Below are 22,698 nucleotides of genomic sequence, written 5' to 3' on the forward strand. Positions count from 1 at the left end.
CAGTTACACTATACCGCAATTTGAGCACAGCATTTTTTACATTCTGCATATGTAAGCAGTCATATGTGTGTATTCATTAATATTATTTTTGTTTTCACTTCTTTCTTCGCCTATTTTCGTTGACGCGCGACTGCTGCCACTGCCACTGCCGTTATTGTATTTTGCAGTTGACGTCGTTGTCGTTATTATTATTGTTGTTGTTGTTATTGTTATTTGTTGGTGCTGTTGCTGCTGCTTTTTTGTCAGATTATTGTTATCGAATGTTACTCACTCAATTACTCATACAAAACACAATATAGGGCTTTGTTAAGCCATAGGGATATTCTGAAAAATAATATTCTTAATGCGTTTTCATTTCAAACGAAAAACAAATTGAATCAAAACAAGGAATGAGAGAAGACCGAAAACAAAACATTTTTTTTAATGCGTTTCTGCACTAAAATATGCAAACAATATTGAAATGTAGAATTTTCTCACTTCTCTCTCTCTTCGCCATTGTTCTTGCTCTCGCTAGTAAGCCAATCCAGAATGTGTGTTTCCTGGCTTGTTTGGTACTTGTCTTTGTGCGTGTCTATACGTCACGGAGTTGTTGTTATATATTTTTGAAAATATATTTTCTGTTCAGCATGCACACACACACACACACACTCTTTCTGTCTCGATTTGTTTTTGGATAGAATGAAAAGTGATATCGGTCATTTGGGGCTTGAAGTACGACAATGAAGAAATAAAGAATTCTTTCTTTGACTGAAATTGAATGTGAAATCGCAAGAATTTCGCTGAGTTCATGCACTTGAACATTGACATCAAATACGAATTTAATTGAACACACCCACCATTTTAGCGAGACAGAATGAAAGAGGTAGAGGAGTTCGAATAGTTTGGGGCATATTCGGAAAAACTTCATACACCATGCAATGTATACTTTTCTTAGAATCGTTTAATTTCATTTGAGAAATATTTCAATTAAAATGGCAAGAACAATTTGAGCAGTGGCAACGGCGGCTACATCGAACAACAACAAAAAAAAAACTAAGAGCAGCAAAGAAAATGATTTTTTTTGTATATGTGCATTTGTTTGTTTATTTGTTGAGCACAACGGCCGTAAATACTTCGATGGCATAAATGAATGCATTCGCAAATATCAGAATAAGAATATAAGTGTATTGAATTACCCTGTTACAAAATTGCATGCTCAAAATATATTAAAGTCAAACCATTTTGGTTAAGGTTCTTCTGTTGCATTTGCTGCCATTTCATTACACCCATTCCGAAACGTTCGAGCAACGAAAAAAAGGTCACACATCCAAAAGCAACCGACCATTTGGACGTTGTATGCTATATGCTGAAGTACGTACAAAATGAGTGTACGAAATTATACACACACACATATAGACAAAATGTATATTCTTCCATTCATTTTGATGTGCTTTTTTCGTATTTACTCTTTTTTTTCGTGAACACACAAAAAAGGAGAACGCCAAATGAAACTATTTTGAGAGCGACCAACCAAACGATAATAACAATATTTTTTTTTCGTTCATTATTCTGCTGTGGTCATTGGACGCATTCAAGGCCGATGTGAGTGCACATACATTCGCAGCCAATAACACACTCACCGAAAATCAAAATGAACAAATAGCGACTGCGAAAAAAGATAAAAGAAAGAGGAAAATAAATGTAAGAAAAATGAAAAATAAAAAAAAGAGCCAGCGCTTTTTTGTGGAATCGTTTCAAAATTGTTTAAGGCAATGAGCCGACAGAGTCTCTCTTTTTCTCTCTTTTTTGCGTTACATGTCGGTATTCCTTCTTTTCCGCTCACATTTTGCTTTTTTCGGCTCAGCAAAATTGAAAAATTGACTTCAACAATAGGGAGCGAAACATGTAATGTGTACGCTCTGCATCGAATATTAGCGGCACAGGCAACAACAACAAAATTAACGTATCTTAAGAAGCACACACAAAAATCACTCGTATACAATTTTTCTTACATACACGTTCGTTGGAACGTCGAAACTTTTTTTAATGTGTGTGTGTGTGTGCGCGCGCTAAAAATTGTGTACATGCACGTCAACAAAAAAAACTTCCTCCTATTTTCGTACACAACGAAAACCCAGTGGAACCAATGACCGACCAAATGTGAACAAACCACCAACGGCATCAGCGACAACAACGCACACACTTCTCTGTCTTTCACTTTTTTTGCGTGCCATGAAAACAACTCAATACGAAAATTGTTATTGTTGGTCATGTCCTTGTTTGTTACTTTTATTTCATCATCATCAGTTTATAGACGCTGGCATCATCACAGCCGTTCGATGAAATATTCTGTCGATCGTACATCAAAGAGTGCATTCATCTGATGTTCTGATGTTTGTGTGTGTGTGCGCGCGCCAGCGCTTTCTCGTCTTGCTTGATTGTTTTGCTTTTCTTTGTTCACTTTAATGGACTGACAAGAAATATAAAAGTGCATTTTTGCGAATCGATCAAGAAAAATTAGGGATCTGCCACTATCAATATCTAATTTGCGTATCGGCTGTCGTTTCCATTGGATTTTGCAGTGCAGGCACAAACATACATATTACAAATATACGTAAGAATGTACTACATTGAGTGAAATATAACGAAAATAGAGGACGGCAGAGAAAGACCGTGGACAAACACAAAATCCATTCATTGGATGCATCCAACGATAAGTCATTCACATTTCGAAATCCAATCCGATCTGAATCAACTTGTTCATCATCGTCGTCATCGTCATCACGAACGAAACGAAAAAAAAAACCGATTGCAATTTGAGTAATAAGAGGACAGAGCAATTAAAAGAAAACGCTCGACATATGCTATTCGTTGCTGCATTTGGCGGTGTTGAATGTTCCAAATACGGTGCAGGCAGAATGAGCAAACCGAACAATTTGCATTGCCCAAGTGCAAGGATTCGCTATCTAATTGTAGTGCAATCATGTAGAGCATTTCAAATGAGAATGATCTCGTCTGATAGAAGGCAGATCAAGAATCAAGATAGACGCTTTTTTTGTTCGCATCAGTTCTAAGAACATGAAACGATGCTAAATCATTTCAGCATAAAAGAATGCATTGCTTTGGCTAAATCAACGAAAATTGGTTTAATATCAGAGAAATAGAGAGAGATAGAGATGGAGAGACTAGAATTGAGTTCGTTTTTTTGTCGTTCCGTGCAAAATGCATCCTGTGCATTCGCCGCGGCATTCCGGTAATGGTAGCCACCGAAAAAGGCCATAAAACCATCATATAAATTATGCCCTCAACTTACCTATGTGATTAACAGCATGCAAAGTCAATCATTTGTGAATAATTGTTGGACGTTGACATCAATACCTTGACTTGACTTAAGCAACGTCAACGACAGCAGAATAAATAAAATACATAAATACACAAAAACGCATACATTCGAAATAATATAACGAAAGCAATGCCTGCCCGACCTCACACCGCAATCGCAATTTCGCCTTACGCACATATGAGATCGCTGAATATACACAAAAGGCGATCCGAATAACAGCAACGGCAACAACATCACATTTTGTTTTTATTCATTTTTATTTCATCTTTCTCTCTTTTTTTTTCTCTTTAGCAACGCTTTCCGTGTATGCATCTTTCTTTGTTTGGCTGCTGCTTGCACTCATTCGATCGCTCTTGCCTCTGTGGCTGCATTTTTGCACATCGAAATGCATTTTGAAATAGCCGCAAGAAGATAATATGTCGATAAAAATAACAAAACAGAAGGAAAAAGAAACAAAATCATTGTACGTATGTAAAGCAATGAAGAATGACTTGTTTCTCGTTTACCAAGTACTGCGAGTAATAGTGACGGCTGCGGCAGCCAACAGCACCACCAATCAACAAAATAACAACAAAATAAAATCGAAAAAGACGCGATAAGTCATTCATCCAAACAATAATGTAACATTGACGCGCTATCATCTTCGGTTGTTTTTTTTTGTGTTTCTTTCATTCTGATTTGGATGTGTTGGTTCAACGCGAATGATTATATGATGATGATTGCTGCGGCGACGATGACATTTGCCGATACACACGGTGAGCGCACAACTACATATTGCCTCAATCGAGCTATCGATTTGTTCTTTCTTTAATTTGAGCACATGCACACAACTGCTTACTAATTATAGATTGAAAGCAACCGATCAAAATGGACGGACTCTATTCGACCAGCAGAATAGCGTCGGCCAGAATTCGGTTCATTTGGAAATTATAACTGGTGGCCGGGTCTCGAAGCCATTTTTCCCATCTTGCAGGCATTGACAAATGCAATCCAACGAAAGAACGAAGAAGATACCAAAACTAAAAAAAAAAATAAAAATAAATATATAAGAAATATTTCGTCGCAGTTGAACTAGAACGAAATAGAATGAAGTAAAACCATCATCAGTGAAAAATATTAAATTCCAAAAGCGTATGCACGAGCACAAATGCGATTTTTCAAGTATTTTGTCAAGCAAAGCATGTATGTAGTGGTGTTTTCGATGTTTTTGCTTGCGTATTTTCATTGCCAATCGTCATTATTATCATCATTGTCATTATCTGATATGTTCATTGTCAAACAAAAATCGTATATGTCGTTTGGATTTTTGAGTTTTTGTGCTTTCGTCCCATCGTTCCTCTGCCATTTCGTATATCTATCATTATAAATTGTTTGTCAAATTATTAGAATAAACCGCTTTCCTGCCTGCTCTCTCTCTCTCGTTCTCTGTCTATTTTGGTCGGTCGCTGGATTGCGCGCGCGCTTCTGCTCGCACACACACACAGCACACGGGGCAATGGATACACATATAAGCTATATAGAGAAACGCAGCAACAAGTTTCTGCAAAACTGTAATTATCATTTTGTCTGTTGCTTTCTATTCTCTATTTTTCGTTCTCTCGGTGCACACATAGTTTTTTTTTTGTTTGCAATCTTACGCAAACTTGTTGCTATTGTCGTTCATTCTTTATTCATTTTGACAATAAACTGGCAGCTTTGACTTGGCTATATGCGTTCGTCGGTATATTTGGGTTTGCCACTATGTGCTCAAATTTTCTCTCCATCTCTCTTTTTCTCTCTCTCTCTACCTATTTCTTTCTATCTCTTGGTTTTGCTCTCTCTCGTGCACTTACTAATTCATTGCATAGAATTTTGTGCGCGCAATTGTTGTACATGTACATGTATCACGAGGCGAAAATGCAACACGTACATTTATTTACTCTCTTTAAAGTAAATGCTGTTCTACCGAAGTTTTTCGTATATGAAAACTTCCAAATAAATTAGTTTAAAAGGACTTGAAAATGAGCACCGAAAATGTTTGAGCATATTTTTTGTTTTCTTTTCTCGTTTGTTTGATTGTGTGGCTGTAAGTTTTCGCCAAACTTCTGAAATTCAAGTATTGCCCATTCAACTTGTGTTTTAATATTATCGATGGGTCCGTAGAACAAGTTTCTTTTTTTTCTCTCTCTGCAGCTACTCGTTTGCCACAGAGTTCGATGGCATTGAATTGATGAACCAAGAAAATGCACACAAGACATGAGGTAACATCGATTCGGCATATTTCTAAGGTTGTTATAATTTTTTTTAGTTTGCCGAGATTTTGCCATTGATATCGCTCTGTGTCTGATTTGGAATGTAATGAACGATGAAACTACAGTACAAAAACTAAACGAACATTTAAGTCGCCTATACGGTGTACTCGATACAAATTTTTTGTAATATATTTTGTTCTATTCTTTCTCTTCATCGATTTGATATTTTACACACAGCAGAGACTGAAGAATTGATTTGTACATTTTATGAGACCTGTTTACAAATTAAGTATACAAAGATTGGTTGTAATGTCGAAAGTATTTAAACAGAAATGACAGCATTTCTTGTGTTTTTGGTTTATACATTTTGAAATATTCTGAACTGAATGCTCATGGTTTTTGTACGAATGAAAACAATAACAACAACAAAAAATCTGCTTTTTATTTGTGCCGATTAAAATATCTGAATGTGTTCGGTTGGTTCTGTGTCTCAAGGTGCCACTGATATGTGAGAATTACAATTGTGAAATTAAAACAGTCCTATTCTACATGAAAAATAGAGCTGAGATGAGGAAAACCAAAGCTTTTCTTTTATGCACCGAGCAAGCGGATGTGACGAACCATGATAACAAAACATAAACTAAATGATAAAATAATAATAGTAATATGAATTTAAAAAGACAAAATGCAACACAACCAACAACAAAAACAAGAATACAACGCACACAAAAAAAGCAAATGCCTTGGCATATATATTTGTTCATTAAATAGAGAGCGAGAGAGAATTTGAGAATTATGGCATGAACAAAAAAAAAACACTAACCGACTTGCACATTCGAAAACAAAGGCAACGCCAAAGAACGCGGCAACGAAATCAGCAATCTTATAAAAACAGTGCACTGAAGGCAAAATAAATAAATAAATGGAAGGCAAGCACAGGCATCATATGAAAAGAATACGTCAAATCGTCAATTTGCTGCTGTTTTGTTTTATTCTATTTTTTGTGTGGTTGTATTTTGCCGATCCGGTTATACATACATATATAATTTTTTTGCGTAAAGTTGGCCTAGGTAAGTTTCGTGTTTCATTTTCGTTGTTCTTCTGCTGTGTTCTGTCTTCGTTTTTGTGCATTTTTGAGTCGTCTTTGAAAATTGAAGCAACAGATTGTGCGGTATAATTCAGAGAAAAGCAAGAGCTTGCAACGCAGTAATCTGATTATAATTTCGTTACCATTTTTTTCGTTATTGTTACTGCTGCTGTTGCTGTTGTTAGTTGATTTTGTTTTTCTTATGTGCTCTTCATCTTCATCTCTATCTCGTTCACTCTTATGCTTTTATCTTTTCTTTTATTTCATTTATGCCGTCATTCATACAGAGTTTTGATTTTTGCGTTTTATGTGATATACAAAACATCGCGCTCTGTGTCTCTTTTTTCGTTGATTTGTATTTTGTTGCAAACGTTTGCTTACAAAGTAATAATTTAGATGTTAAGCATCACGCGAGCATTCGATGTTATTTGCGTTTTTTAATTTTTGTTTCATTTATTTTTGTGAAAATCATAAATGAGGGGAAAAAAAACAAAGAAGCGTTCACCCATCAAACGCAATAATGCGAAGAAAGAAACGAATGCGCACATGATACCGGATGGATAATAGAAGTGGTCATACAAAATGACGTTTTTGAATGATTCTGAGATGCTATAGAATTGATAATATCAATAATTCAATATTGAAACGCAATATGTATATATATATCAAATAGTATATCGTCCAAAGAATTTCACGCAATCGAGCATAGTGGACTATACATTGGTTCAACACTCATTAATTCGATTTATCCACAGCAATAGAACAAAGCATGGAATTCGTTTTTATATAATCAACTTAACCAAAAAGCATTTCAATTTGCATAACTCAAAACAACCGAACACATACACACCCATACAATGCTGCTGAAGTGTGTTGTAATACTTTGAACTCTGCACATCACCCATCTTCACAATGTGATGCACTGAATTTTGATTTGACCGGAGGACAAGTACAAGCTGTCAATTCGTTCGCTGATTTATTATGGTTGATTTAATTGAATTTGCCTTTGTTTTCTTTGCTGAAAAAAATCGACCCCCTTTTCGAAATTCTCGACTCTTGAAATTCATTAGAGAAATAGTTTGAATATTTTCAATCTAAAATGAAATGCATAGAAAATCAAATATGCACACACACACTACTTCAAATCCAAATATATATATAATCCTTTTTCACCACGTCTTTGTACAGAATCGAATATACTTGACTTCGATTTAAACAGCAAAGATATTCGCAATTTATTCCAGGCCATTTTTGCAATAATTACGCAACAAAACTGTCCAAATGTTAAATATTTGATTATGTGTACATGAATCTTTGATGAGAAAATCTATAAGTGGTGACGCAGAAAGAGAGAGAGAGAGAGAGAGAGGGAGAGAGAGAAGGAGAAAAGTGAATTTAGATTGTTTTAGCTTCAAGATGATATCCATGCGAGGGAAGAACAAATGTTTTGAGGTGGAAAAAAATACACCATCAGGATTTTTCTATTCCCTGAAATAGGTGTACACATTTTAAAAGTGTTCAAAACTGGCATATCGCAAGCATAAATTAAAGAATAAAACAGTGTAGAGGTTTAATGATTGTTAACAATAAATATACAGCTAGCGCGTGTGTACAGAGATTGTAATAAAGAGAGAGAGAGAGAACAAGAGCGAAAAATATGGTAAATGCTATTGCTTACATGCACGAATCAAATACAATTTAACATGGAAATTCTATGAGAGCATGTGTCAGTGCTCGGTGCGTGTGTGTGTTTGTGCACAAGATATAATTTATCAAATTGCCAGGCGAAAAGTGTTTACTTTAAAAACGCGCATTACTCGACAAATGTGAAGTGCTTAAAATTGAGAAGTGAAGCCGCTTGTTTACCATACATTTTCCCAAAACAGGGCATTTGCACGGGCAAATAAATGTAAAATGCAAAAACTACAAAATGCATGAAGTCGCAACATAATAGTTTCGAGAAAACTGTAACACACAAACACGCAGCAACACCAGCAGCAATAACAATCAGAATGTCGGTTCGTTCGAACGAAAGAAGAACAAAAAAAAGAAACGGTAGCAAAAAAAATCGCAGAAACAACAGCAGCAGCAGCACACTCACAGCAAGTGCTTAGATTCATAGTAAAAGAATGATGAATGAGAAAAATTGCCAGCGAGCGAGAGAAAGGGAAGAACGAAATTGATGTAAGAGGCTTCACCAATTCCTCCGATTGCCAATTGCACTATACCATCCACACATGAACACAACGAGAGTGAGACAGAGACAGAGCGAGATTTCGTAAATATGTGCACTTTTCTTCACGTTTACAATAGCCTCCCGTTTTTTGGTTCAAATTCTATCGCTGACTTCTTGTATCTAATGGCTTAACTCTTCGTTTGCAATGACATTACATTACTTGATAGCTGCTAATAAAAATAAAATTATTAGTTCTATCGTGTTATTCGTCGATTTGGATTGAAGGCATTACAAAAAATGACAATGACGATGACGACAACAACGACGATGAAAAAAAAATTGAAAAATCCATCGCATAATTTATTTGGTTAAATGTCATATCGGCATATATTATTTGGTATTGTATGAATGATATCTGATTGTTCTATCGCTCTAAATTTATTTCGTTCTTTTCATAAATAAATTTCATGTACCGTTCTGCGTGTGAGTGTATGTCTGTGTGTTAGATTTTCATTCGATTTGTTATTTGATACGCAGTTGAATACGGAACAATAAAGACAAAATAACGCATGAATATTACATTTAAATGCACATTGGTGTAGCAAACATTTTTATATTGTGAGAAAATGTTTTGCTTGCGACAACTGATTGGAAATGGATGGTATTTTTTTTCTAATGCAATCATTTTGTATGTGCGCCGTGTTTTTTTTTCGCTCGATTTTTCACAAAACCAACAATCATTAATACTAAATCTGAATCATTCGATATGTTCGATGTAATTTGTTTTTTTTTTTTCAAGCAGACCTTGATTTAACAACGAGAATAAAAATTGACTATTTCGACAAATCCAATATAGAATTAAAGTGTGTGTATTTGTGTTTGTGTTTTTAAATTGAATCAATTATTGTTGTACGTTGTGTACACATGTGTCGATTTTTCATTCTGTAATATTTACTTTGATTCTAATTGTTTTGGACAGTTTTATTGGGATGCATATGGGAATAAGGCTTGAAAAATATTCCTTTATGACATTTGGGTGAGCATTGAACATGCAATTTCGATTGATGACGATTGATATATATATCTCAGTTTTTTTGCTCACATGCATACAGATAATCCAAAATTCAATTCATCGCTTCGCTAGATTGGATATTTATAAATTTCTCGTTACATTCTTCATTTCTTTTCTTCTGTTTTTTTTTTCGGGGAATATAATTAAAGACTGAAATGAAACAAATGTGTGATGACTGGTAATGGTAGGTACAATGGCAGTTATATCATTGACACGCAATTCTTCTCCCATTTTCTTTTCTATTTTCAACTTATAAATTATTTAATGAAAGCAATGCTAATGTGAAATAGATTGCATTTTTGTTTACCACGGATTCATAATATCTGACATTTCTCTAGTTTCGTTTTACAATTTTGATCGTTTTCGCATTCGTTTCTGATTCAATGTGTATGTGTGTTTCAGATGTTTTTTTATTGTTCAGAATTACAAACAAAAATTCTCTTATGTGCTGTACAAACAAAGCAACGCCTTGGTTCTTTTAATTCTTCCCATAAAATTGTCCATAATTGTTTTTGTTTCAGTTTATTGAAATGAAATATAAGTTTTCAGTTGTGCATAACAATCTCTGGTTTGCGTCAAAGGTAACATCAGCATAAACAAAACAACACGCTGAATAAATGAGCCTCTGAAATGTAAAAGAAATATTATATTTTTTGCCATCTTATTAATTTCACCTCAAAAATGTGAACGTTCTCTCGTCCATTTGGCGTAAATGTTGACCTTTTATGCAATAGAATGCACTCCTCAACGTGCATTTCCTGTTGATTACACAAAAGTCACACAACAATTTGGATCATGAACTTTATGTGATTCGGTTGAATAACAATGACGCTAAATCATTGTTTGATTCGGCAACTAAACGTGTTAAAAGAACGTGATGCTCAGATTTTTTTTCTTCGTTTTTACATTAAAATGCATTGAAAATATGTAGGCCCAATATTGAAGCCGTTTTTATAATGTCCTTTCTTCAACGCATATATAAGTTACCGGTGTTATGGTAATTAAATACTTAAATTGCCTCGTGATTTTCAAATGTTTAATTTTCTGTTCATTTTAATTTGAGCATTAATGGTTTTCAGTATCAGCAATCAAACGTGTAATGTAATATATGCCGTAGGTAATATTCAGCTCCGTGTATACGTGTTCATGGTTCGTTGCAATGAGAAAGAGTATACTGACTTCTATTTTTCTCTAACTTTTATAACATGCGTAGATACTTTGTGCGGTGACTTACATAAAAAGTGGCATAAAAAGAAGGAAACCATGTGTGAGAGATTGAGAGAGCTGTAGAAAGAAAAACTGGTAGGTTTTATTTTAAATTTCCCTTTCAAATGGTAACCGATTCCCGTACGCACTTTAGATGGTGCTTAGGCTGACCTCCTCATCTCACGAGCATGCATTTTACAAAATTCCCGTAATTGTTTCTAGATTGTATTGTTAGTCCAGTTTCCATAATATTTATCTTACAATAGAAAATACTTGAGTAAAAAAGTCATATTTTGCCAATTTTAGCGAGGCCAATCAAAAGTGTGGATGCTTCACATTTCGTTCTTCTTTCTGCCTTCCTCTCACTTGATGTGTATGCAAACAGAAATGTGTTAAAAAAAACACATACACACAAATATCCGTGGTCTTAATGTACGGGCATCCATACGAGATGTAAATAAATGCTGAATTTAGCCGGTTTCTCTCTCTATCATCGTCATATTTTGCTGTTTACATATGTGTACATTGTGCAGAACTCTCTCTCATAGCTTTTACAATTGGCAACTTTTCATTGTGAATGAAAATTAGCTTCATTCCAGAGCGCATTTTCCAGCATTTCTGTTTTATTGTGGTTTTATATGTTTTCAAAAAAGGAACTATAAATGCTTCACTAATAGGTAAAAGAGTTACTGATGTCAGTGGTGTGGTGGTGATGATGAGATGAGCGCCGCGCTCTGATTTCAGCGTACAGGTGCTGTGGGATGCATCAAATATAATTCACTACAATGCACTCGGCTTCATCATCATCATCATCGTACAATATTTTTTCCTTTCTTTTTTCCGTGTGTTCGCCTGCGTGTGCATTATTATTGTTATGATTATGGTTAAACACGCTTCTTACCAATGCCGTAAACTACATCTTCGTCACATTTGAAAACGTGCAAATGTGCACAGGAAAAAGAGCCAGAGCTAGAGTAAATGATTTATAATCCTTTTGACTAAAAGTTTTTTTTCCTATTATTTTTTCCGTTGTACGTAAAATTTTTGTGTTTACGAATGAAAATTGAAGGTACCTAAGCATGAGATGTGCAATTTTTTTTTCGCTAACCTGCTCACACTCTCTTCCTCTTTTTAGCTCCCTTTTTTGAATGCTCTGCAATGCGAAGAGTGCGTAGTTTTAGCGTTGCACGCGCTTTGATTTAACAATTAAAAACACACGTATGAATACGAAGAGTCAAACACACAATATTTTGTACGTTCTTTTGATCTCTTTATGCGTGTTTATACTAGCTTGGTACACTTCTTTTCACTCTTTGGCGGTTACATGTGCACAAAAAAAAGACAAACACACAAACAATTCGATGCCATCAATGTTTGTTTACTTCTTTGTTTGGTGTCATCGATTTTTTTAGAGGCATTATTAGGGGGTTAACTGGAGCCAAATGTTGAAGAAAAGTGATTTTCATTTCATTTTTCAAAGAAACGAGTAGATCAGCTGAAAATCTATTGGTTGATACTTCAATTTCATCGGTTCTCTATTTAGTTTGTTGGGAAAAAATCCAACACTTTCAGTATAAGTTCTAATGTTACACGTCCGGTAATTATATATAACAAGAAGTGGGCCTCTTCAAGAAGCTAATAATACTTTCAATTTTTGATAATACGTTGCCTGATTTATTTAATATGATGAATGTCAAATTCAAAACAAGAAGAATTGAAAAAAATGTGCAACTAACTAAACTTTGTTTAAAAGCGATAAATAAAAGAGCATTCAAAATAAAAAGTCGAAAGATGTCAACTACCGCCATCTATTATTTCGATGTTGAACACATAACATTTACATTCCGAACTTGGATCCAAAGCACATTTCACTACATTGCTTTTATTGAGTATAACAGTTTTATTACTTACAGTATATGTCATATGTGTGTTTAAGTTTTTTCTAATTTAATTATAAGATAACCCGAAAAATTCGTGATTGTGAATGTTGTTGAAACAAATAAATGGAAAGAAAAAAAAATCTTTTTTTTTTCGATGAAATTAATTTCGTGAATTTCCAACTGAAAAGTCAAAATAAACTTGGTTCAAATGTGAAGCGAATAGACAAGATGGCTACCTTCAGGTTGGTTTGCCCTTGACAATATCAGACATACTTATGCAGGCGTCCAGTACACACAACACATTGTCGTCAATCAGTGTGCAGTCAAAATATACACACATTATTGGTTAAGTAATTATTTCTCACCAAAACATAAACATGGCAGAAATATCAAAAGAAACTCTACGCAAGGAAATTAGCGGTTTGTATTTTCAATATGATTTAATAGAGAAAAAACCTTTATCAAATGAATAAGAATCTCATTGAAAATCATTAAATAATGGCGTTTTGAGTGTAAATACGATGGTAATCGATGTTCAATTGTTTCAGTGCCGGTCTATCGTTCACTCTACAATTTAAAGTGTCTTGCAAATGAAATTATTATTACCTTTGTTCATTCGGATGCTATATATTCATAGAATTCAAGTTGAATACCTGAAAAGTTTATTAGGCTCATCTCGTTTATTAGATTGACGTAACCTAGAAAAATATATGAAATCAATTTGCATAATTTTTTGTTTGATTAATATTTTGTTATTTTTTTCTCATATTCAGCCATACTGAAAAATGCCGACCTTGAAAAAACTTCGTCGAAAAAAGTGCGTTTGTCACTGGAAAATAAGTTCAGCTGTGATTTTACCAATCGTCGAAAGGAAATTGACTCAATGGTGATGGATTGTGTTGATTCAATGCAAAATGATGAAGAAAGCCATGAGTCTTCAAGTGAAGAAGAAGAAAAAAAGAAATCACCACCGAAAAAAGTGTCGAAAAAACGTAAGGCAGACAGTGATGCCAGTTCGGAAAATAATGATTCAGGTGATGAATACAAACCCAAAAAGCCGGCACCAAAACCAAAATCAAAAATATCAAAGAAAGCAGATGATGGCGCCAAAAAGAAAACCACTGGCAGAAAAGGTATGTACACTGTATTCGAGACTGCTGTATTGTTGTTGTAGCGCATGTGTGTAGCGAGCACAACAGAAATCTATGATACAACAAAATTTGGCCGATACGATTTGGTGTGCCAAAATAAACATGTTACAACGCTCACGTAATGTATGCGTTTACATTGTTTGTTTTATTCCTACCAAATGAGAAACTTCGAAACAATTTTTGAGAGATTTAATTGTTTAATTTCTTTTTTTTTTTCTGAAAAGGTACCGGATTCACACGACCATATCAACTATCGCCACAGTTGGCCGCTGTTGTTGGTTCTGATTGTTTGCCCCGTCATGAGGTCGTCAAACGAGTTTGGGCCATAATCAACGAACGCAATCTCTACGATCCGAAAAATAAACAATTTGCCATCTGCGACAGTCAACTACAAACCGTTATGGGAGTTAAACGCTTCCGTACATTTGCTATGTTGAAATATCTCAAAACGCATTTTCTCGGCTAATCACACACATTGCTTTTCATTGAGAATCTTTTTTTACACGATTTCTTTTTGTATCCACAATCACAAACAGACAAACACACTCACACCGACCTACACTAAATTTGTGAAGAAAAAAATAACAAATCATAATTCAAAATAAAATGATACTATTATGTAGTAGCTTAAGGAATACTGTTTTATAACACTAAAAAATATTTTTTTCTATTTGCACACAATTTTCGGATGCTTGGAAAAGTTCGATTTCTTGAAATTGAAGTATTTTCGATTTTACTGCATGCCAGCTAAGACAGAATTTTTGCATGATAAAAGAAAAGTATTTTTTATAAACACTAACACATCATAAACGCACTGGAATTATTTAACATGTATTGTTAGTTATACTGGCAACCGAAAATTGCGTGCACATAGATACATAAGCTGTTAGTTTTAGATGATACATTTAAACCAACCGAAAAGTGTTTGAATTTTTCAATTTTCATTTTTCAACATCGAATGTTTAAAACTAAAACTCAATTATAATAACAATGAAATGAAATAGAATGATAGCCAAAAGACTATCACAAACATTTAAGTACAACGGGCACGTACCAAATCATTATAAGTTCATTTTGTGGTAAACAATTTCTTATTTTTTTTTTTCTTTTTTATTTTTTATTAAGAGTAATTCAATAGTTCTATACAATAAATGCAAATAGTAATCAATCTAAAATGCGATATAACCGTTGTGCGATGAGGAGAAATTTCATAATCGAATTGTCGGCACATAATCAGGCCAATTGTTTTGTTTTTCATTTGGAATTAAGAATTTAATGAAAAAATGCGACTTTTTTGTTATCATTTTTATGAATAAAATGTAAAATTTATCATTTTTCCGAAACACGTATTTGATACGGAGAAAAATAAACTAAAGAAATTTTCAAACAATTCAATTTATATGTGTTTAATCAAACTTTCTCGCTAATTTGGTTTTGAATGTAATGTCTAATGGGATACGATTTAATTTGCAAATCATAACAAAAGACCTTGAGTATTACAAAATTTTCTCACCAAATAATTCGATGAAAAATATAATGAAATGAACGCAATTAGTTGGTTTCCCATGACAAATGCACTCTTTGAACTATGTGTGATATTGTGTTGAAAAGCAATTTGATTGCAATGTGAAGGACGCACTCATGAGGTGCAACATTCAATTTACATTTAATAAAATATAATACATTTTAATGCTAAATTGTTTTAACTAATTTAGTGTGCGGTGCACACTATGGTGTTTAAGTAGTTGAATCAAATATAAACTTCTCTTTTTAAAAAAAACAAACGCCTCATAATACAATGCGTTTGAAAAAAAATAATCATTCAGATAGTTTTGTCGGACGAACTAAATAGAGTTTTTTTTTAAATTGATTACATTTAAAAGTCATATCCTGAATCAATACTATGGATATGGAAAAATACCATTCTCAACGATTGAGTCTGCATTGACTGTCGACTTTCAAATAATCTGTAAAAACCATCAGCAATGAGCCATTTCATGTCATTGGTGTGAGACATTTTTTTGGTGCATCAAAAGTTTATTTGTGGCAAAATTTTAATTTATTTCAATAGATGAACGACGATCATTCAAGCTGAATCCAATCCGATATTGCCATTTTAAAAAAAAATTGTATTTTTTTTAAATTTTATTTCCCATTGAATGGCGATTTCCAAAATATTAATCACAAAAATCGAAGAGATAAAAAAAATTGCCTGAATTTTTCAATCATGTTTGGGGAGAGATTTTTCTCCAAAAACTGATCGTATCTTTCTAGGCTAGAGATTTGTTTGTGTGCCAAACGTTGATTGACAGCATGTTTGGGTGGACTTAGTTTGACATTTTCGAATGTTTGCCAATTTAATGGCATCTCTCCTCATATCCCATATGTTCCACTTATGATGTTTGTCCATTTTATATGGTCGTATGGGATGCACATCAGTTTGAATGCCAATCGAGCATCGCTGGCTACATTCATCATCATTCTGACTGTATTTGTACGCATTTTCGTTTGATTTCATAACAATTTGTTCAAGCGAATCATACATATCGAAAAAATGTACCAGTTCCTGATTTCGACAAATCACCATAATTATGTTAGCCAAACAACTGAAATTGCATACAACAATTAAAATTGAGTAAAGTGCACGTGACATTTTTAATTAATAATTAAATAGAATTGTTCATCAATGAAATTTGACGAGGATATTGTGCAGACCAAAAAAGTATAAATAGTAACCAATATTTCACTCACGTGTCAGGGTTTTGTATAAACCAATCAATCGCTTCCACCGTACTAAATCCATAGTGTTTATTTTCATACTGAACTAAACCGTTGGTAAGATCGGCTGGCAGCAATAATCCTTCATTGTTTGATACAGTCCATACACAAAAAGCTTCGTATTCAACCTTTCACACGAAACACAAATAATGAGTAAACTTTTTGAATTCAATGTGCGCTTATGCCTCACTAACAATAGCTTTTTTGTGAAGATAAAAGTAGTGGTACTTAAAATTTTAATAATTGCGGTAATACAGAACCCTATTGGACATGATTCGTGTCCAATGCCACATGAATGGGTGGCTCTTTTCGGAACTTATATATCATATTCGCTGAAAAACAGACTAATTTTCATTTGAAAACAACCCTTAACCTTAGACCCCGTCCCTCGGGTCAAATTGACCCGAGGTATATTCTTTTGCAAATTAAACATACAAAAAATCAAAAATATAATCAAATATCGTTTTTTGTATGTATTGGACCTTTATCTTTGTAAACACAGTGAAAATATTACAAATATGTGACATATGTGTATGGGCGGCCCATATGTAAATGGCCGACCGGCCACTCTTTATTATTCACCAATGACACCATGACAATTTTGTATTTTATAAGCACAAACAGGCTCCAACTGATAGTTTATTTCAAGGCCTTTCCAACGATTTTCAAATACCAACTGTAAGTCAAGGGGTTGAGCCTCAGTGGCCGTAGGAAAATTGAGTATTATTCAACATTGAAAGGCCGGCCACGGCCAAAATGGCGGCAGGATCAAAAAGTCGTAGAACAAAAAATGTTTAGCTTATCTCGTAGCCGTGCAGTGGAGGGCGCGTAATGGAACTACGAGCATATCACTTTTGGCAACACTGTTCGTAGTGTTTTGACATTTCATGAAATGTGACTTTAATGTTTGTTGATATGAACCGTGTTTGAGTTTTTGAAATTCTAATTTATTATTGTGAGTTTTTATATGTATTTTATTATTATGATAAAATAACTGTGAAAAAATATGTGAAAATATATGTAAGTATTGAAAATTTCAAAAAAACAAGTGCAAATTTCTTGAATTGAATTGGTAAAATTTCTTATTATTTACAAGGTGCGTTTTTCTTTAAGGAGTCAGTCAAAAATATATTTCTTTTTACTACATGTGTTTGTTATGAGTATCTCTGAGCGGTGCAATGTGAGTGTGTAAATGCACTCTTATATTGTAGGGATTACCCCAAACAAATTTTCGGATTTTTTTCTAATGTTACCCCAAAAGTAGTCAAAATGACTCCAAATGGATTAAATTATTATTTTGTGTGTTACGGTTGGAACAAAAATGTGCTAGCGGTGGCACAAGTGTATTTACTCGACCGTAATCAACAGAACGGATAACTAACTTTCAATAATTCTGAAGAAAACTCAATAATATTTTTTAAAAATATTGAACTTAATGACGCTTAATGAAGTAATAACAAACACATGTAGTAAAAAGAAATATATTTTTGACTGACTCCTTAAAGAACAACGCACCTTGTAAATAATAAGAAATTTTACAATTGTTTTTTTGAAATTTTCAATACTTACATATGTTTTCACACATTTTTTTCACTGTTATTTTATCATAATAATAAAAAACATATAAAAACTCACAATAATAAATTAGAATTTCAAAAACTCAAACACAGTTCATATCAACAAACATTAATGTCACATTTCATGAAATGTCAAAACACTACTAACAGTGTTGCCAAAAGTACTGATGGGCGCGTAAATGTGATGGCGCCACTAGTAAAAAAAAATACTACACTGCGCAGGGATGGCTTATCTTGTACTATAATCCCTGAAAGTTTGAAAAAGATCGGACTCAACTAAGTTTTACGCATATGTAAAAATACACATGTGATACATAAAAGTATGTACATATGTGATGCATATACTTATGTGAATATGTGATACTTGAAGTATTAATGTATATTGATATAAGTATCAGTATCATAGAAATGAAATTGATCATTTATGAAATAATAATATAAGGTGTCATTTCCTACACCAACGATTGAAATCGTGAACGATTTTTTTTGGAAACGTTTGGAATCGTGTCCTAGGAAAAAAACATTTGTTTATAATTTGATGATATGAAACATTTAAAAATGAAAAAACTCTGTGAAAAAAAGCAATAAAAAATTGTACACAAAAAATACCTCGTACATGTCACAAAATCGAGATCACGAAACGAGCAGTAGCAATTTGTTGTATTTTAATGTCAAAATAAGTGACATACCTTTAAATTAACTTCGTATGGAACAATTTTAATCTGTCTATTCTTTGAAGCGTTTATGATTTTCGGTCGGTCAACCTTTGTACCGTCATAAATGCTCTTATCTTCATTAACGCCATAATTCGGTGACACTGTCAATACATGATGATCCCTTACATTGACGTCGTATGATGGAATTTGTGCGAGAAGCATCAATTGCCCATTGACCGTATTTATCTCGGATAATATGTACGTTTGATGTTGTAAATGTTCCCATAATGCTGCCAGTTCAATGAATTTCGGCTATCGGATCAATGTTTGCGAAGTAAATTAGAAAAAGAAAACGAATAAATGAAAATGCACAACACTGAGAAGAAATGGTTAGCAAAAAATCGACATATAATGCACACACTGCTGAGCTCACTAAATTGATGAAAAGCAATTTCGCTAAAAACAAAACGCAGTGAAAGAGCAAGAGAAAAAAATAAAAAAAAAGAGATCACTGATTGAATTTTCCGCTTCGATATATAGCCAAAGGAAGCAGCGAACCGATTTGTGCAAAGTGAAAACTCAAACACCATGCAAATTTAATTGAAAATAATGTTTTTAAAGTCACTAAACTGCAGGCAAAAAAAGTGCGACACGATATAAATTACGGAAATATTGTTGTATACTTACGAATATGCTGGTGATTGGTATGGCGGTCCGGAATTTAACAATTTCATGGATTTTGTTCAACTGACTGCGAAAATTCTTCAACAAACGATCGATGTGAATGTGATGGTCGTCCAGTATGTTCAATAAATCGTACAAAAAACGCTCACATTGACGATTTAATGTAATTGACTTGATGACATTGTTATTTTCAATCAAGCTCGGAAGCATATCGAACGATGGCAACTTCCCGAGTGTTGCCATTAACGTTTCAATTCGGCTAGAGATCTCTTTCAGTGATGTATTCAACTGTAATTTGGTTGTTTTGTATCCATTGCGAACGGTCTTTTCGACTTTTCGGGAAGAAGAGAGAGAGAGAGAGAGTACAATAGGGACATCAATCAAAAGAGGTTGGTGAAATTTGTCAAGTACAAAGAAAAAAAATTCCCTGAACAACACTCATTACTGAATTTGAACGTTTTGAATCGATTGTTGATTTTTTTTTCTTCTTCTTTTGTTTATTTCAGTACAATACGATACATGTTAGTTGATTTGAGCGTTACATATCGCACGAATGGAATATTTCATTGAATAAAACGAAAGATATAGAAGTGACTTGGTACCCTTTTTTTCTTACTTATATGATGCATTTTCTTTCATTCTTTCCTTTGTATTTATTTTTGGAATTTTTCGCATCGTCTGTTTCAGATAAACGCAAAAAGAATACGCTTTTATTGCAAACACATACGCACATCATTCATTATTGTTGTTAACGTTTTCGTTGAATTCATACGATGCTTGGTGATGTAGTTGCCAGACATCTGGTCAAAGCTCATACATGATAAGGATCAAATGCATATGAGAAAGCAAAGTCAAACTTAAATGTCAAACTGCTTTGATTCCGGTTATCTTATGGCACACACGCACCATAGATATACATAGATTTATGATATCGCGACGTGATTTAGTATAAGAACAGTGGATTCAGTTGAAATGCTTCATAGCAGCCATGATGACCCACGGTTTTCATGAAGAAGAAAAAAATGTGCTTAGCAACTGTTAATGGTGCAACGATACCAAGAGTATGGCATATGATTTCAACTCCACAGCAATTTGTTATGCTCTTTATTTAACAGAAGAAGCCCCGAATGGATGGACGATTATTTTCATTTTTTTCTTATTAATTTCGTCTAGCCACTGAGATGATTCAAAAAGAAGACGTTGGATCGCATTTCTTCAATAAAAAGTTCACATTCTTTGACAATTGTCGCATTGAGTATTTGACCTGTATGGAAATTCATGTAAAATTTCGTTGCATCGACTTTCCTTCATTGGCGTTTCATTGATTGTGCTTAGTGAAATGACCAAAATATGTCTACGAACTAACGTAAATGGATTTTTTGTTATATTTTCTTTTACATAAAATTCGTACGAGAAATGTGGATCTTTTGCCATTTATTTTTTATTTTTTCCATGAAGTTAATAGGTTTAAGGTGGCACGTGCAAAATCCATTTTATGACAAACAAACAGTACTCAATTACTTATATACTTACTGTCAATGAGACCTTCGCCACAGTGGCCTGCATCTCTATTGAAAGCTCGCATTCCACACACAATCTCACGGATACCCGATAATGATTCGATTTTATCTTTTTCGCACAATGTTGAAAAGCCCATCACATCATTCGTAGACATCATGCTCTTTAATGCATTTTGAGTCTCTTGAATAACCTTTTCGCCAACATACGATCCAAGTGTGCGTATCGTCCGTAAAATATATTATAAATGGAATTTTTATGTGTGATTTATGGATATCATTCGGCAAAAAAAAAAACGGGGAAAATATGAGAACATGCTTAACCTGGCCATTTTCCGGATTTCCTAATCCATAATGTGCAATAATATCAACGGCTAGTTTTTTCACATACTCATCACATTCACTCTTTGATTTCAAGCGGGTATTGATAATTAGTCGGGTCAGCGGCTCCATTTTGGCGTTCATGGTGGCTTGATGTTTTGTAATTATTCGACTTTTATCGATGTAATGGTCAATATAATAAATCTGCATTTTTATAATGGCAACAAATATGCTGTCTGGATCTGAACCAAAGAAGTGTGGTCAATAAATTTGTTTAATTACAGAACAATGAGCGTATGTGTGTGTGTATATATAAATAATATATAAATGGAGCGGAATTGAATGGACGCGAAACAATAACGAACCAAAATGAACCCACACACACACACACTATTCAATATTTTTTGAAGTGTTTCAACTTATTATGAATGCAAAATTACCTGACACAATTTGGACATAGTCTTCAATTAATGCGTCCGTCACAGTTCGATCAAAGGGACGTTCATAACCGATGCCATATTTTGGATTTAAAATCATTAACCGAATTAGCCACAACGATAAATCATAATCAAGCGAAAAGTTTAATTTCGTTTGTGTTATGTGATCAATTTCTTGGGTAATCAATCGGAATAAAATGTGCGGCATTTCGTGTTTGTATCGATTTATTTTCAATTTCGGTCGAACGTACTCCATTTTTGATGTGATCATTTCTATCGTAACCACTTATAGAAAAACAAAACGAAATATATAATTAAGAACGGCACCGAGAAGCACAGATACTTACAATCTGACCACACTAAATTGTCTCTTTTGTGTTAATATTTGGTTTTGCTGGCGACGAATAAACAACGGTGACCTACATTATAGTTGCTACGGTATTGCCCGAGCCAAAAAAAATGAATCTCCCAATGTTAATGTGTAAACTTCAATTAAATCTATACAATAGAAGTACACAATGGCTTTTACTGCCAACTGTTCTAATTAAAATAAAAGCTCTAGTTTTCGCTTCAAAAAATTCGGTTATTGTTATTTAGAGCCTA

General features: G+C 33.8%; 2 protein-coding genes across 2 annotated transcripts; one reads left to right on the forward strand and one right to left on the reverse strand.

Annotated features, from left to right (window-relative positions):
- Positions 1–13,227: 13,227 nt before the first annotated feature.
- Positions 13,228–15,520, forward strand: LOC116346878 (upstream activation factor subunit spp27). The gene is made up of 3 exons (XM_031777140.1): positions 13,228–13,394; positions 13,748–14,107; positions 14,350–15,520. The coding sequence occupies exons 1-3, from the start codon at positions 13,352–13,354 to the stop codon at positions 14,589–14,591; spliced, it is 645 nt and encodes a 214-aa protein (XP_031633000.1). The 5' UTR covers positions 13,228–13,351; the 3' UTR covers positions 14,592–15,520.
- An 880-nt stretch (positions 15,521–16,400) lies between these two features.
- Positions 16,401–22,351, reverse strand: LOC116347105 (cilia- and flagella-associated protein 206). The gene is made up of 7 exons (XM_031777538.1): positions 22,099–22,351; positions 21,662–21,900; positions 21,354–21,531; positions 19,824–20,152; positions 19,170–19,448; positions 16,877–17,031; positions 16,401–16,731 (listed from the first exon to the last, which is right to left on the reverse strand). The coding sequence occupies exons 1-7, from the start codon at positions 22,349–22,351 to the stop codon at positions 16,401–16,403; spliced, it is 1,764 nt and encodes a 587-aa protein (XP_031633398.1).
- Positions 22,352–22,698: the final 347 nt, after the last annotated feature.

This window comes from Contarinia nasturtii, unplaced genomic scaffold, assembly GCF_009176525.2.
Source record: "Contarinia nasturtii isolate CC-2019 unplaced genomic scaffold, AAFC_CNas_1.1 Cnas_scaffold_1699, whole genome shotgun sequence".
Taxonomy (NCBI): Eukaryota; Metazoa; Arthropoda; class Insecta; order Diptera; family Cecidomyiidae; genus Contarinia; species Contarinia nasturtii.

Excerpts from the sequence above, each read along its gene's own strand:
- LOC116346878 (XM_031777140.1), top strand. The coding sequence starts at position 13,352 with ATGGCAGAAATATCAAAAGAAACTCTACGCAAGGAAATTAGCG. Across the intron at positions 13,395-13,747 it reads TCTACGCAAGGAAATTAGCG|CCATACTGAAAAATGCCGAC; the intron begins GTTTGTATTTTC and ends TCTCATATTCAG. Across the intron at positions 14,108-14,349 it reads GAAAACCACTGGCAGAAAAG|GTACCGGATTCACACGACCA; the intron begins GTATGTACACTG and ends TTTTCTGAAAAG.
- LOC116347105 (XM_031777538.1), bottom strand. The coding sequence starts at position 22,351 with ATGGAGTACGTTCGACCGAAATTGAAAATAAATCGATACAAACACGAA. Across the intron at positions 21,532-21,661 it reads GAAATCCGGAAAATGGCCAG|GTTATTCAAGAGACTCAAAA; the intron begins GTTAAGCATGTT and ends GTTGGCGAAAAG. Across the intron at positions 16,732-16,876 it reads TTTATACAAAACCCTGACAC|TTGTTTGGCTAACATAATTA; the intron begins GTGAGTGAAATA and ends ATGCAATTTCAG.